Source organism: Nilaparvata lugens, chromosome 8 (genome assembly GCF_014356525.2).
Source record: "Nilaparvata lugens isolate BPH chromosome 8, ASM1435652v1, whole genome shotgun sequence".
In the NCBI taxonomy this organism is placed as follows: Eukaryota; Metazoa; Arthropoda; class Insecta; order Hemiptera; family Delphacidae; genus Nilaparvata; species Nilaparvata lugens.
Window position 1 is genome coordinate 37,377,962 of NC_052511.1, and position 18,050 is coordinate 37,396,011.

Consider the following 18,050-nt stretch of genomic DNA (forward strand, 5'->3'; position numbering starts at 1 on the left):
ATCCAAAAGGATCTCTCTGCTGATAAAAGCCATTTATTTAAGAATAAATAAATAAAATAGATAAATAGATATAAATTATTACCTTCTTGTTATGGCTACTTGCAAATGATAATGACTTTTAATAATAACATAAATTACTTTATTTTGAAGTGAAAAGTGTAAATTTCAAGTATTGAGCTCACTATAACCTTATATGGTTTCCCATAAGGGAACTTTGGACTATATATACGGCTAGGTGGAACTATCCTTGGATTTCCCCACCATTGAAAGCCATACGCTAATAATAATATGTCAAAACGTAATAATATGGTGAACGTGACATTTTCGAGCTCAAAATTCAAGTGGTTTTATTCATTATTTTGTGAATTTAAAGTTTGTTTAATGTTTTTACGAAAGTTTTTTTTTATAAATCTATCCAAATCTAAAATTGTTTGTTTGAAATGGACATAACCTATGTATAATATTTGGACAATTTAAAACTAAATTAGGAAACTGAAGAAGTTTTGGGCAATAGCATGTTTCTCCTTATCCGATCATTGTATTGTTTGTGCTAACTTAATAAATAAAATAAATAAGTAAAACATGTTGTAAGTAAAAAATTAAAAAAAAGGTAATTCGATTTGTTATTTTTATCTCTTGATAACGTATCATGTATCTTCTGGGTTAGCTCAAAATCTTTTTGGAATGAGTTAACTAGTACCCATTTATTTTCGTAAACACGACATGTTTCGGCTATAATTTTATATCGACATTTATAATGACATTATTAATAGCCAAAACATGTTGTTTCTACAAAGAGAAAACTGAAGCGAGAACCACGTTATAATGGCAGTATTTGATTAACATTGGTGAGGCTATCATTGGACGAAGATAGCACTATTCTTGATTGTCTTTTTTCTTTAGGGCTACTCTTAATATAGATAAAAATATAAATCACAGTACGGTACACTTTTAAATTTTTTTGTCACAACATTTTTCAGACATTAATGCCATTTTCAAATGATTTTCAAATCCATGTCCTATGGCATTAATGTCCAAAACATGTGACAAAAAAAATTGAAATCGTACTAAGATTTATACTTTTATTTGTAGCAGTATCCTTTTCTAGCCCCGCAATGTCTAGGTTTAGGGTTGTGTGCAGAGAGGACATGGAGTCCTAACTCTGCACTTAATGAAGGCAATCAATCAATCAATTTTGCCAGGTGGTTTTCAACAATGTAGAAATATTATTAATAAACAGAATATTCAATATCAATATTACAAAAATTAATCAGTCAATTATTGAATAATATATTGGCTTGTCGAATAAAATATAATATTGATTTTTTTGGACAAGAATGACCAGTTAATATTACATAAGATATACCGGTATCAGCTTTCCTCTATAGAAAGCAGTGGCAAGGCAGAGAATCGGCAATACTGTTTTCCTACCTTTCTCCACTGGCATTAAAACGTGGACCTAACTATGGAGATATAGATCTTTCATCGAAAAAATTTATAAATTTAATTTCAATTCATGAATTTGTAAATAAATCATTATATGGTAGAATATGAGGTGGTACAATGGGATAGAATGTAATAAAAAAGAATACAGAGTGTTTCAGAAGTCGTGTCGAACATTTTAGGGTATTGTTCCTGGATGATAGGAGACTACAAATATCGTATTTTGAGTGTCCAAAACTCAGCGGTTATCCTTTTAGCTGCCATTTTGGTTTTTTCACTTAGGAATTTTCATCTTAAGAACGAAATGTTGTATTGATCTGAAATTTGGTATGAATATGTATGCTATAAAGACTCAACTTTGAAAAATAAAATAAAAACTTTTCGATGTAAATTTTCAAAATGGCGGCCATTTAAAATTTTTGATTGCAAATTTCACAAAAACCGTTCACTTTACAGAGAATAGTTAGCAAATTCTATCAAGATTTCAAGAATACCTCATTTATTAAGTTTGGTCAAAGAATAACAGAGAAATTTGTTATTTTCGTATTGCATGCATGACCACTTTTTACAATTCAAACATCAATAATACATTTTAATTCCAATTGTATTTAAGATGAAGCTTTGAAAATCGGTATGGCTCCATATGGCCATCCAGCTGATTTTACAATGTTTTTCAGATGATCTTTTTTGTTCAAGATCATGCATGCTGTATGAAAATAATCAATTTCTCTGTTATTCTTTGACCAATATTAATACAATAAGGTATCCTTGAAATCTTGATAAAAATTTCCAACTTTTTTGTCTCCTCTAAATTTTCTGTAAAGTGAACGGTTTTCGTGAAATTTGCAATCAAAAATTAAAAATCGCCGCCATTTTGAATATGTACATCAAAAACTTTTTCATTTTATTTTTTGAAGTTGAGACTTTATAGCATAAATATTCATGCCAAATTTCAGATCAATACAACATTTGAGATAAAAATTCCGAAGTGAAAAAAACAAAATGGCAGCTATAAGGATACCCGCTGAGTTTTGGACACTTCAAATACGTCATTTGTAGTCTCCTATCATCCAGGAACAATACCCTAAAATGTTCGACACTACTTTTGAAACACCCTGTAGAATAGAATCTTAGAAAAGATAGAGAGCATAAGATCTTATCTCTACATCACTGGAGATTGATAACGTTGTAACAACCCGGGGTTTCCAGCCCTCAAATAAACGTGTGGTTGCAGCATTTTCATCAGTCGTTTTATTCAGTACTAATTGCTTTTACCCCCACTTTAGTACTGTCAATACTTGTAACGTATAAATGCAGTAGATAGATTTTATTTCAAGTTGAAATAAAAGCGACATCGTCTATTCCACATGATATTATTCATATTACCATAATCAAAACAAATACTCCTTTTTGAATGAAAAAGGACTAAATTTCATAGAAGTGGAATCAAAACCTCATTTCGAGCTTTCAAAATGTATCTAAATTTTGGAGAGAAATAGTACAAGGAGTATAATATTATATTATATATATCAATCCCAAGAAATTAAATGTTAATGGGTATTTCAACTTTACTTTTTTACTATTTTAAGATGAACAAGTTTGTACCTTTTAATTGCAATTTAAATGTTATATTTAAACCTTATTTTTTCTATCCCATTGTGCTTTCTTGTGAAAATAATAAATAATACAGTCTGACAGTCTGATGATGACCCACAACAAGTGAATTTTCAATCCATAAGTGTTTTTAAAATTCATGTTTCATAAATAATAATAAACCAATATATTGTTTACATTACTTGTAACAAAATCTGGTGTAGCGCACTCACACAACTTTCCTTGCCGTTATCACCTGACGCTAGTGTCCACGCGCATATCAAGTCTACTTATAAACAAAGATCTGAGCCAGCTGGTGACAGGACAATAACGCTGGAGACATACGAGGTCTGCTATCTCTTCATAGTGAATGATTTAAGAGAATCAACAGTTGCCAACAGTTTGCAATTGGATAATCACATTTTCTCGAATTTCGAGCTTATTTTCAGTTTTAGGTGAAAATGTTATTAAACATTATTTGTAAAGATTCTCATGCTCAATCTTTTCCACTCGAAATTTTTTGTTTAAATTGTATCTGAAGCCTGATAATTGGAAATCTAAAATCAAACTTTGCATAGATGGGGAAGAGCTCCTGAAATTTTTACAGATATGGGACTTGTGGCAGTTGATAGAGCTTATCAATGACTATTCTAGGTATAAATTTGATCAAAGTCGTTGGAGCCGTTTTCAAGGAAAACGCGAAAAACCCTGTTTTTGACAACATTTTCGCCATTTTAGCCGCCATCTTGAATTGCATTTAATCGACATTGTTCATGTCGGATCCTTATATTGTAAGGACCTTAAGTTCCGAATTTCAAGTCATTATGTTAATTGGGAGATGAGATATCGTGTACACACACACACACACACACACACACACACACCACACACACACACACCACACACACACACACACAGACCAATACCAAAAAACCACTTTTTTGGACTCAGGGGACCTTAAAACGTATATAAATTTAGAAATTGGGGTACCTTAATTTTTTTCGGAACGCAATACTTTCCTTACTTATAGGTAATAGGGCAAGGAAAGTAATAAAAATCATCAGTAGAAAAAGAGCCCATTAGTAATAAAATTTGACATAAAATACAGATGACTTTCATCATGAAAAATTAGTTATAAACATTGAAAATGCTGATGACAAAAATAATTAAAGCAAACAATAATTATATTTTACTAGTCACAAAAAAGCAAGAAGCTTTTGCAATTTTGTGGAACTGAAAATATCGCTTTCATTTCATCTTAATATGGAGAAATTCCAAATCTATGTTCATAGATCAATTAGACATGTTCATACATGTTTAAATCTGTTAATAGTGTTAATCAATTAAATTAATGTTACCTGAGCAAGATCCATGACTTCGAATATCATCGACATAGACCAAGTCATTGTGATGACCTCTCCCGAGTTCAAACATAGCTTCTTGTTGTCATCTAGCACTGTGTTCATATTCTCAATCCACACCGCATCTACCGGCCCATCAAATATCACCCATTTGCGCTCATCGGATGTGCTCATTGCAAATTCTCTAAAATAAATTATTCAATAATGTCAATCAAAATCATTTCATTTTCAAATACGATTACAATACTCTTAAAAAATAGATCACAACATAGATTTTATATACATAAGTAGATTTTACAGTAGTTTTTTTAGCAACTAAAAAATTGAAAAGATAGATTATTCATTATTCATCTGTATATTTCTATAGATAATGGAAACATTTAGTAAAAGGAAAAATATTTATTCGATATTGAAGTGGAACAAGAGCTAACTAGTAGTTCTGTGAACAGTAGACCTCACGCAGTATTCTCATCCACAAGTACCTGATGAAACTATAGACCTTATGGAAATACAGCAATAGACTGGCTTCTCCACACATCTGTGTAATCGCTTGTCAGCTGAATTATTATGAATAATTCTATAGTCTGATTTTTACTCTAATATTGGCGTATGAAGAAGGCTCCTTTTTCCTTTTATATTATCCTTGGAATGCAAAATTTCCAAAAACCTTGTATATACGTCGACGCGCAATTAAAAAAGGAACATACTTGTCAAATTTCATGAAAATCTATTACCGCGTTTCGCTGTAAATGCGCAACATATAAACATTTGAACATTCAAACATTTAAACATTCAAACATTTAAACATTCAAACATTTAAACATAAGATAAATGCCAAACCGTCGACTTGAATCTTAGACCTCACTTCGCTCGGTCAATAAGTAGATTTTACAGTAGTTTTTCTAGCAACTAAAAAATTTGAAAGATAGATTATTCATTATTCATCTATATATTTCTATAGATAGTGGAAACATTTAGTAAAAGGCAAAATAATTGAATAAAAACACAAATAAACTGTGTAGAATTTGACAACATATTTGTGTTTTTAAATTATGGAACGGTTCAACAATATTGACAATGACTCAGTCGAATTTTTAAAAGGCGAAATATTTATTTGATATTGAAGTGAAACAAGAGCTAAAAATATTTTTCGCTTCAAAATTATCACCACCATTTAATTTTTTTATATAAATTGGTGTTTACAAATAATTTTCATTAATCTGGTGTTAACTCAAGCAGATTACTGACCATTATTACTGTTAGAAAACGAAACAGTATGAGAGACTATCAGTGTCACGACATAGCTTCACGAAAAATAACTACTAGGACTATCGGCTTGAGTTAACAGTGAAATTTGGAACATAAACGCCCTATACCATGGGACATCTTCTTATGCTATCTTTTCTCTATGATAGTATGGAATAAAGATAGAGTAAGAGTGTAATATTTACCTAAAAGCATTGGCCAGTACACCGTCAGACCACTCGTGTGATACGTCATCAAATCGCCCATAAAGTTGGCCCATGGTGACTGATTTCGGGTTCAGGGTTTGATATTTGACCGGTCGTTTTCCACCTGTCAGTAACGTTATGGCATCTGCCAGCACCTGTATAAAATATAAAGAAATCACAGATTACAATCAGACAAATGCATGATAAAGGGGGAGATTTTGAAGCTCGGCCATGTGAGTGAGCGTTCAACCATAGGATAAGCATAGAGGAATACAAAAAATGTCGCAATGTTATAATAAGTGAGGACAGAGTTTTGAACCGTTTTGTTAGAGCGTGGATCTTCTTGAACTAGTGCTTGAAAAAAGTGTATAGTGAGGTCCACGTTATAATGGCAGTGTAGGAAGATAGGAGAAAAGGGTTGCCAGATCTCAGTCTTGCCACCCAAACAGCTGATACTGGTCGTATATCTGATCAATTTAACTGTTCATTATTGTTGAAAATAGTTAATCATATTTTATTTGTCAAGAAAATATATTTTTTTAAAGATGTAATAATAAATTTTCATGATTGAGATAAACAATTTTGTCAATTAGTTGAATTTCTACATTGTTGATAAACGATGAGGCAACATCGTTATGCGTGAAAGAGATAGCGCCATCTGCTTTGTTGAACGATAGACAAGGATAGCAAAACCATCGCAAATTACATGCTGCCATTATAACGTGGACCACACTAAAGCGTCCCATAGCTTCAAAATAGAAAACTATAGTGAGGTCCACGTTATAATGGCAGTGTTTGATAAGCAATGGTATTGCTATCCTTGTCTATCATTCAACAAAGCGGATAGCACTATCTCTTTCTCGCTTTGTTCTGTTGCCAGATCCTCTTTTAACAATGTAGAATTAATAAATAATTAACAAAATATTTCATCTTAATTATGTAAATTCATTATGAGATTATTGAAAAATATAATTTCTTGCTTAATAAACTATAAGTGATCATTTGAAACGAGAATGAACCGTTAATATTACATCAATAAACCTGTATCAGCTACCGTCTATAGAAGGCATTGACAAGACAGAGGATCAGCAACGTTGTTCACCTATCTTTCTCCAATGCCATTATAACGTGGACCTCACTATAAAAGAATATTAGGCAAGTTCAGCCTGATTTTTCTTTTCTGAATATTGTACTTGTTTGCTTCATCCAATAAATAAATAAACTTAACTAGGTGGAAGACCGGTTAGAACGAATCCAATATGGCTTACGTTATGCCATAAGAAATGTACCAGCTTTCTCCAAGGCTCCACTAATATTGATAAACAGTTCTTGAAAACTATAAGTAAAACGATTATTTGAAATCGATTTTAAAAACCTGAAGATGATGTGACACATCGAAACTAGATATTTGTTTTAATTAGTGTTTTTAATCTATTATTTTATATTACATTCATTTATTGATTCAATGATACAAAATTATTATGCAAAATAATTTGGGGGAGGATAAACATATTTTCTATTAAACACTTTTCAAAAAAGGGTACTATAATATTATTTTATGAACAAAAATAAGAAGCCCTGAATTCATACATTTTAAGATGATAAACAGTAATTGAAAAACACACCCATCCTGGATAACTCGCTCAAAATGCCTTTGATTTTCTGTCAGCTGTTCTATTAAAAGCGGAGAAAGTAAAATTCATTGCATGCAATTGAAACTCCAGCTGACAACTGATTATCACTATAAATAATGATTATTTCTTCTTTATGCACTTTCAATGTTATCCTGTTATTTATTTATTTTAAAATATACATATTTGAGGGCACCAGGAACTACATCTCATTATTGCCCTCCTCATAACGCACACTGAGCAGTATATCCTCAAAAAGAATTAAGGTAAGCCAACAACTTTTATGACCAATGAAATCAATCTAAATAATAGTTCAATGAAAGATGTGTTGAAAATTTCAAGTTGATTGATGAAATCAAATCGGATGTAATCGTCGAACATACAAATCCACAAACAAACAGCGACTAGAGCCTCTGTTCTTCAGTAGGAACTCGCTTCGCTCGTTCAATTACTGATTCAAAGCGGAAATGAATCATTATTGTATTCTATTATAAATTATGTTTTATTTAATATAAATGTTGATAAAAATAAAGTTTCTTACATGCAAAGTAGAAGTTTTTCCAGAGAATGGATCACCAACAAGCATGAAACCGTGCCTAACGACCATCATTTCATAAGTCTGTATAATTTTCGTTATGAAAGGTGCAGACGGCTGTAGATTATGCTGTTCACAAGACTGTAACAAAAATCATTTTATTGTTAAAATTGAGTTGAATTCTTATTAAATCATTCACATTATATCACACTACATGATCCACCCATTCTATATCAATATGTATTATAGTAAATTCATATAATGGTAAATGGTTAAAAGGCAAAACTATTATATATGAGGCGATTCCTATTTAATAACATTTATCGCAACATTTTCAATCAGATAAGAGAATTACCATTGTAGTTCTAGTAGAGAAGTCTATTGGATGTATTTTTGTTTTTACTGTATTTTCTGAAACAAAAGTGCTTGAAATTCAATTCTACATCACAACCAGTAAGAAAAATTGCTTGATCCCTCCTCCCTACACCGCGGGGGTTCAAGTTGTGCCAACTGGTGCTCTGTAGGTGACAAGTAGTCGGGGTGACACCTTAACGCCAGCGTGCAAGGTGTCATGTTGACGTGATCCATTCCCGTCTACTTGCCTCCTTTCTAATGAGGTGACAACTAATCGGGGGGACACCCTGACGCTAGGGTGCGAGGTGTCAAGTTGTCGTTTACGCTCATGACTAGTTGGCACCTTTGGTCCAGTAGGTGTCAAGTAGTCGGGGGGACAACTTGACGGCAATGGTATATTTTTACGAGGGTACAAGTAGTCGCCTATGGCCAAAATGACCAGGTGTCAAGTAGTCGGGGTGACACCAAGACGGCGACCCAAATATGAATAGCCTAGTATCATTGGAAATCAAGGGAATAATATTCTCATTGTACCGGTCATGTTCACTGATACTGTACATCGAACAGAGTACTCTGTTATATAGTAATAAACACTCAAAACTCAAATACATTAAACTAAAATTAAATAAATTACACATTATGTAAATTCCTCAATGTTGTTTCCCATCACGAACTGATTAAATCACTTGGTGCCGATTGCACGTACGTCGGTTAAATTATAATCGTGATTAATTCCACGAGCACCAATCAGAGAAGCAATCTTTTCAACGACTTCTCTGATTGGTTCTCGTGGAATTAATCACGGTTAAATTTTAACCGGCTTTTGTGAAACCGGGCCCTTGATATGATAAAAAAGTGTGCTAATTAATAATAGAAACACAAAAGGTGCGTTTTAGTTATTAAGACTAGCTAGCAACCAATTTTCTTTGCACAGTGTACAGAGTTCTCTACACCTACAGTAAGCTAGTACGTGTAGCTTAGAGATGGTCGTTCGGTCATGACCCGTTCAAATTGAACGGATCAGTAAGGTGAACGAGTGATCCGGATCTCACGGGGTATCTTCAAGGTCTTGAACGGGTCGCGGCACTGAACGAGACCGATTAACCGGAATCAGTAAAGTGATGCGAACTTCCCATCTCTGCTGTAGAAGAATTAACCCTTAGCACTCTTCTGTCCCACATTGCAGGACATGGTGTTTTCTGCTCTGGTTCTTATTGTACCGAGCGTAATCTACTCTCTCCAGTCTCCTGTCCTGCATTGCAGACCAACACTGCTCACTCAGTGTACTCTGCATTTGATAGGCACTGTATGCCATTGAACTCTGAATTAGATATCTAACCAGTTGTAGAATCAGAATCAGATTATGTATATAAAAAGCCTATTCTCTGGAGAACGGCTTAATTACCATGATTTATTTTTTCAACATCATGTCAATAATGAAATGTATTTTACCATTTTATAAAATTTTTACATATATAAAAAATTGCATTTGATAAAGAAAAAAATCTATACATTTGGTGTGTAACTTATCATTCAAGTCAGAATAAAGTTGAAAAATCGCTCATAATCTTGATAAAATTTTATTCTATAATCATATGGAATGTTTATAAAACAATAAAAAATAAAAACTTACATTTTATTGATCCTTGAATTTTTTTAAATTCAACTTTTCAATTTGTTCAACTTCACTTCCAGAGAGATCTCCAAAGATCAAATCTCTTATCGAATCTGATGGTAGATTCCCTTCTCTATCCATTACTTACAATGATTATTAAACTAATATTATTAAAACATCAAAAACATGATGAAAATCTTATCACTAAACTGTAAACTCGTATCACACCAACATGCTTCACACCATGTTACTGCTGACTATGTGTTGCTAAAGCCACCCTAGTTTTGACGTTTTTTCAAGCATTAGAAGCTTCGTTAGTAGGTAGGTGGCATTGTAATTTAGTTGACATTTACTCTGTTATGTTTTTATACACATTATATGCCTCCATAATTAATAAAATGAGATAATAAAATCATATGTCACTGAAGCAAAAAAATAGTCGAAATAAAAAGGATTTTTTCACAAATAAATGAATTTCCGACTATTCAAAAGTGGTTCATTTGATATATTATATTAGTCTAAGTTGGATAACCCGTCTTGGATTTGTCTAGATATGTGGTAAATAGAAGGAGAAGATATTTAGTCAACAGTTAACAGTGGGCTGCATTGCAGGACTAGAGACCTGTAGCGGAAAATGGCTATGTCCCGCAATGCAGGACACGAGAGCTGATCGGTACGTCAGTGCTTTATATATTCACAGCTGTGAGAGAAATGGTGTTGGGCTGCATTGCAGGCCACAAGAGTGATATGACTTATTTGGAAATATGCCTTCAGAGTGCTAAGGGTTAAAGTTCAGAATGAGTTTTCTACCGTTCCAACTCAAGGAAGAAAGAGCTTTGTTAATCAGATTATGGCTCAACCTTTCGGTCGAGCACTTGAAAAAATTCAGAGTAGACTCATCATGTGTTCCACTCCACGGAAATCTTTAGTAAAAGGCGAAAGATTTATTCGACTTTGAAGTGGAACCAGAGCTAACTGAACAAGGGCACTCAGGGGAGCCCATTCTCACATCACACAAAACTCGAGCGAGAGTTGCACTAGCATCGTGTGTTTAACTTGTGATTGTGAAATAAATAGTAAAGATAAGATTGTGGATTCTGCTGCAACGAATTCAAAGGGTATTTCAATTTCATCTTTCCTTCAAAATAGAGCGATTCAATTTGCTAAATTTGCATTAAAGATGAAAAAAGTGAATTTTTCAACAAGCTTGTTCCTAGCTGAGCAACTGTTGTAGTGGTTTCTAATTTTACCGGTAGATGGCGCCCCTACTCACGCCAGTACTTGCCGCGTTTCAACGTCGATTTTGAAAAGTCATTCAGTAATCTAGTGTTGAAATAATACACGATTATCTCATAAAAAATGTTGAGTTATAAAAAACTCATTGACCGAGCGAAGTGAGGTCTAAGATTCCAAGTAAACTGTTTTGCTTTTCTTTTTATGTTCATCTATACAAAGTGAGTCATATGTATAGGAACCCTTCAGTAAATTGGAGATATTGTTGTAGATATGATTCTGTAACTTTCAGGATAGGTTGTTGGTCAAATACTGTACCTTTTGACGTACAACTGAATTTCAACCCCTCATAAGGGAGTAACTTAGGGGTAGTAGCTAGAATATTTTAAATGTAAACACCCATTGTGTGGTACATAATTTTAAAGACCTTTTTAAAACAAGAAATATAACATCAATAAAAATGTTCTATGATACTTTTATTCAAAATGGCGGCTGATTGAAGTTTTAGTTCAAATCAAGTTTAGTTCAAGTTTAGTTCAAGTTCTGATTCAAGTTTAGTTCAAGGATCTGTACTGGGCCCGGTTCTATTTCTGGTTTATATTAATGACTTGTTCAACCATAAATTCAAGGGATGTGTTACATCATTTGCTGATGACACAGCCCTGGTTTATGTTGCTAAGGATTCTCATATTTTGTGCAATATGATGCAGAGAGATCTAAATGATCTTAGCTTGTGGTTTGGAATGAACAGGTTGGCTCTGAATTCGAACAAAACTAAGTATATGTGCTTTTCCTTGTCTACCTCGGTTGACCTCCCTACCCCGCTCAGGTATCATGATATGGATTGCTTGATGGGGCAGCGGAATTGTAATTGTGATGTTGTCTGCCGGACCAATTCTATCAAGTACCTAGGGTTAATTTTAGATGATACTCTAAATTGGAGGCTCCATATCAAGAAGCTGAAGCAGGTTCTCTTTCTGATGCTGCGGAAATTCTATCACATAAGGCATCTGTTTCCCGGTAATGTTGTCTCTAATATGTACTATGCATTTGTGCAGTCCAGACTTGGGTATGGTATTTCGTGCTGGGCATCCACTTATAGATCTCATTTCTTGCCTTTGATTAGGCTGCAGAAGGCAATTATCCGTGTTATTTGCGGCGAGGGTGGGCGGGTTCACTCATTCCCACTTTTTAAAGCAAGATCCATCCTGCCGTTGAGATATCTGTATGTCTTCAAGGTTCTGGCACTATTTTATAAGAAAAGTGGTAACCATGGACCTGATGTAGGCCTACCCTATTACACTAGGAATGCTGAGAGGGGGTTCATAACATTGCCTCGTTCTCATTGTACTTTGTTTCAGAAGAGCTTCGTTTTTTTGGGCCCGAAATTTTTCAACTGTCTTCCCACTGAAGTCAAAAATGTAGCTAGTATTGCTTCTTTTAAATCTAGATTAAGATTGTGGTTGATGAATCGTTCACCGGGAGAGATTGAGGATCTTTTTGGAATTTTAATCTGAACTTTATTCACTCGTTCTTCTTCTTTTTTTTTTTTGATACACCATTGGAAGGTGTAAGCTATGATTTAACAAAATCAGCTCCATGTTGTATGAGTGTGTGTGTGTGTGTGTGTGGTGTGTGTGTGTGTGTGTGTGTGTGTGTGTGTGTGTGTGGTTTTAATTATTTATTATATTTACTATTTGGTATCATTCATATTCATTATCATTATTATTTTATTCCCATTATTTTCAGTTTATAATATCTCATGTGTGTACGCTAAGCGAATTCCCTATTTTATTTTCAATTGTGAGATATGCTCCTGTTTGCAGACAAAGTTCACTCTTTAGCAAACAGTATTGTATTCATTGACTGTACACTAAGCATTTTTGTTGAATTCAATATTGATTATTGTTATTCTGTAATGTACTTGTCATAGAATAAAGATTTATTTATTATTTATTTTAGTTTTTAAAGAAATAATTGATATTTTATTTTTTAATATAAATTGTATACTGGTATTAAAACGGTAGTTTGGAGTTGAAATGTAGTTGATTGGTACCAGCTGTAGATAATGGCTCCTTAGAAGACCTAACAAATAATTATCAGTCCCCTAACATTGAGAAACTAGAAAATGTTGGAAAAAAATATTCACCTTATTTATTATTTATTATTTATTTGAAAATTTACAATATGAATTTATATGTATTTATGAAAGAGAGTTGTTCATATTGCATTCATTAATTACTGAAGAATGACAAAATAATTTACAATTTTTTATTTAGCTTAGCTTATATTCATTCTAAAATGGAAGATGGAAAGAGTATGGAATTCTGTGTGATTCATCGTATAACGCATATTTCCTGGACCATCTATTGACAATCAACAACTATGAACGCATTAAATTTATCTTTGAAACACTGGTTCAACCTATCTATTTCTCTTTTAATTCAACACTTTACTGATAGAAATTACTACCAATTGATTGAGAAGAATATGTTTTCGTAATAATACATGCTGCATGACTTATAACAAAGGAAGTCCGTATTGAGATGTAAATGAAAATATTGATTGTCAGATAAATTTCATGATTCACCAAATAAAGTCAATACAATACATTGACTTTTTGGCGGTAAGAGGTTTGCTGGGCCCAAGACCAGCTAGTTGACCAATAAAATAGTTGTATTATTTTAAACAAGAATGAACAGTTAATATTACATCAGATATACCAGTATCAACTATCTTCTATAGAAGACACTGGCAGGCAGAGAGAGAGAGAGAGAGAGAGAGAGAGAGCAACACCGTTCTCCTATCTTTCTTCATTGCTGTTATAACGTGGAACACACTAAAGCCACCTCACAAAATTAGTCGTAACTTGGCTTTATTGTCATAACTATAGCCACAGCAAACTTATACCTCCGATAAATTATTTCATTTCATATTGTGACATGTACTGGTTTCTTTGGCATAATAGCCATAACAGCTGTTATCTCCGGTTTATTAATCTATCATTGTAAAGTATTCTGTTTCTTGGTTTCTTTGGCATGATTAAAGCTATATAAAACTTATATCTCCGATTAAAAATTCTATATCAATGGTGAAATGTACTTGCCTTCGTGATAGCGCCAATAAACCTGTCATAGTTGGGTGTGGGAAGCTTGACACCCGGGAACAAATCCGAGATGATTCCTTCGAAGAGAGGCACGTCATGGTTCAAGAATTTTGGCAGATTCACGTCCATGATGGATCTAAGCAGCAGCACTTCTTCCGATTGTTTCGGGAATTTCAGTTTCAAATTTCCCGCCGCCTGGAGCACGGTCTTCACTGCTCGCATACCTTCAAAACAATTTCAATTTTATATTTTTAGTTGTAATACATTTAATATTATGATACTGGCAGGTAACCCATGTTCCCGTGCTCCGCAAAGGTCTAATTAACAACTTTATCTGCTGAAATCTTGATGAAATTAAAATGGGCTACCAATCATCCTCGGTAAATTAAGAATATGCAAAATTTCAAGTTAATCAGTTGAGTAGTTCAGACCTGATGATGCGTCACTCGTGTATTCCCTATCCCGTACATGTATAAGCCAATTCTTTACTTTATTACATTATAGATAGATATAAATTTAATGTAGCAATTCAATATTCTGTGAATTTAAAGTTTGTTTTAGGGGTTTTTCGAAAATTTTATCATAAACCTATCCAAATTTTAAATTAGCAGGTTTGTCCTGATTTGGAATTTCAAGATAATATGGTGTACAACATAAAACCTGAATATTTGGACTAATTTGAATTGTGGGGGCTGTTTCACAGAAAAGTATAGAAAGCTTGTAAAACGGGAACACCTTACTGAGTGATGTGTACACACTATAGTCTGTTCTGGAAGCCGAAAGACCATGTTTTGTTTACATGTATGATCTCATGCGCGTTTCAATAGGGATTTTGAAACAGTAAGACCGACTCACACAGTACTCACCTATCATAGGTTTTAGACATACTTCATCTATCAAAATTTGGAGAGGGAACAGTTTTGGGCTAGGCCTGTTGGTCCTTTTCTGATTAGCCTATGTTATTTGATTTGTGTATTATGAAATGTAAATAGTTTTTGGTCAAATGAATACTGAATTTTAATATATAATCACTGTAACTACCGTATTACAATGAAAGCATTGTGAGAATTGGTATTTACGAGTCCAGCAGTGAAATGAGCTGAAATTACTCATCACTTTTAAACGCATACAAGCGCCAACTTCAAGTTATATTGACTTCTCTCCTTTTTACAAACAGACTATAAATTGTAAATTGAAACATTTATGTATAGTGGATCAGTGGAAAACACACTAATTTCACTGTACAATTATACATCATTCATATTCCGTATTCATAATGAATTTCATTAGCACATGGATATCATTTAATTTGAAATTGAAATAGACATAACCTACATAATATTTGGACGATTTTAAACAAAATTGTAAAATAGAAGAAGTTTTTGGCAATAGACTGTTTTTTCTTTTCCGACTATTGTATTGTTTACTGTTACTCTATCCAATAAATAAATAAAATGCCACTAGAATTTGCCTTGGGTCAAATTAAATCATTTTCAGACGTCAAAAGTTCATCAAAGTTAACCTCCGGTAAATCATATCATCATTTATTATTGACAAATAATTTATTTATTAATACAGATCATAGGCCGTTCAGAATAGCATAGACAGTTGTCATACAGCTAGAATTGTATTGAATTACAACTAGACTTAGTGTTAATCACAATCAACACTGTCAGCTAACTTATATATTATTATAAATACATTTATTATATTCATATAATTTATTTATTAATACAAATCATAGGCCATTCACAATAGCATTGACAGTTGTCATACAACTAGAATTATATTGAATTACAACTAGACTTAGTGTTAATCAAATCAACACTGTCAACTAACTTATATTATAAATACATTTATTAGATCTATGGAAGTGTATAATTTTTTAAGAAATGTGATTTGATTTTACCATAATCGTAGTGAGACTGAGAGGAGAGCTGTTCCGAACACAGACGATAAGTTGTAACGATTTTCTCAGATAGTTTTCTGGCATTGATGAATCCGTATGAATAGAGAGAGATTTCTCCAATCAACCCATAGTCGGGGACCATCATTGCAACGGTACGGAATAGAACCTAAACAAAACGGAAATCATCAATAAATACTATCATAAAAATCACCTGTATACAAAGAAATTAAAGTTACATAGGAATTTGTAAAAATTACTAGGCTAAACCAACTGCGCCAAGCGCAGATTTTTTTTTGTTCTGGCACAAAAAATTGAATACGGTAATTATTCCATCTTCTCAGGACCGTTTGCACAGTGGAAGCTTCAACTGAATTTTGGCTCTAACTGAAAATGAGCCACATTATAATAAACGAGACTTGATAAGGATTTAATCCAGTTTAAAATGACATTTCGTTTGAACAGGCACTAGGCAAACGGTACTTAATCTTACTTGATCTTCTTGAACCTCAAAATTTTATCTTATTACTTCCCTTCTAAATCATTACTTTTATTATAAATATTAGAAACTCGGGTTTGAGCGATAGTTGGTTCTAAACCAACAAAAAATAATATTACAAAACTAGTTCAAATTCATCTGACTAGGGCCCGGTTGCACAAAAGCCTGTTTAACCATCAGGGTTTTAGTCATCATTAAATGTCAAAAGAACCGATAAGAGAAGACTTTTTCGAAAATTATTCTTCCCTGATTGATTCCCATGGCATTTAATCACGGTTAAAATTTAACAAGCTTTTGTGCAACCGAGCATTTACGATGTGATTGAAGATCACCCCTGAGTTCCGTATCAAATCTTGACACAGACCTTGAAATGTTTAAAATTATCAGGCAACTGATAAATTAGATCATCCAGGTTATCAGAACTATACCTATTTCAAGTGAAGTTTCTTATTATAACTTGATACTAACCTTCAGAATATCAAGCAACTCCGGTATATCCAGGATGAATAGTGATACAGAAGAAGTATTTTTCATCCTATTCTAAATAGTTCCGTATCAAATCTTGAAATTTGTCTACTTATTTAAGTGAAGTTTTTTATTAATTATTGATACAAACCTTCAGATTATCAGGTAAATCCAGTATCTAGGATAAATAGTGATACAGAAGCAGTAATTTATAACCTATTTCAAATAGTTCCGTATCAAATCTTGACACAAGCCTCCAGATTTCAGCCTAGTGTTCTGAAAAGTTCCGTATCAAATCTTGACACAAACCTACAGATCTCAACCTACATTATTCTGAAAAGTTCCGTATCAAATCTTGATACAAACCTTCAGATTATCAGGCAACTGATTAATTAGATCCCTCAGGATATCAGAACCTTTCTGTGTATCAAGGATAAATAGTGCTACACAAGCAGTAATTTTTCAACCTATTCTAAATAGTTCCATATCAAATCTTGACTCAACCCTTGTTATTTCAACCTACAGTATTCTGAATAGTCCCGTATCAAATCTTGATACAAATCTTCAGATCATCATGACCGTCCGGTGTTAATAGTGATACGCAAGTATAGTTCTGTATCAAACCTTGATACAAAACTTCAGATCATCAGCACCGTACGGTGTTAATAGTAAAAGTAAATTCGTATGGCTTTTGTTGGTGGGGAGTCCCTTGCGGGAAGGTCCCACCGCCTGAAATTTAAGCCGTCAATGGGCCTTACGACTGTCATACTTCAGCCGGGACCGACAGTTTAACGTGCCCATCCGATAACACGGTGTTAATAGTGATACGCAAGTATAGTTCTGTATCAAACCTTGATA

General features: G+C 33.3%; 1 protein-coding gene and 1 non-coding gene across 2 annotated transcripts in view; both read right to left on the reverse strand.

Annotated features, from left to right (window-relative positions):
• LOC111047913 (dynein heavy chain 7, axonemal-like) overlaps nt 1-18,050 on the reverse strand; it is a 135,990-nt gene that overhangs the window by 93,437 nt on the left and 24,503 nt on the right. Inside the window, 5 exon segments of the mRNA XM_039435139.1 lie at nt 4,395-4,581; nt 5,849-6,003; nt 8,021-8,155; nt 14,323-14,546; nt 16,232-16,397. Coding sequence (XP_039291073.1) covers nt 4,395-4,581; nt 5,849-6,003; nt 8,021-8,155; nt 14,323-14,546; nt 16,232-16,397 — 867 coding nt within the window.
• Nucleotides 10,837-10,957, reverse strand: LOC120352891. Its single transcript, XR_005572119.1, has one exon. It is a non-coding gene; the product is annotated as a U5 spliceosomal RNA (small nuclear RNA).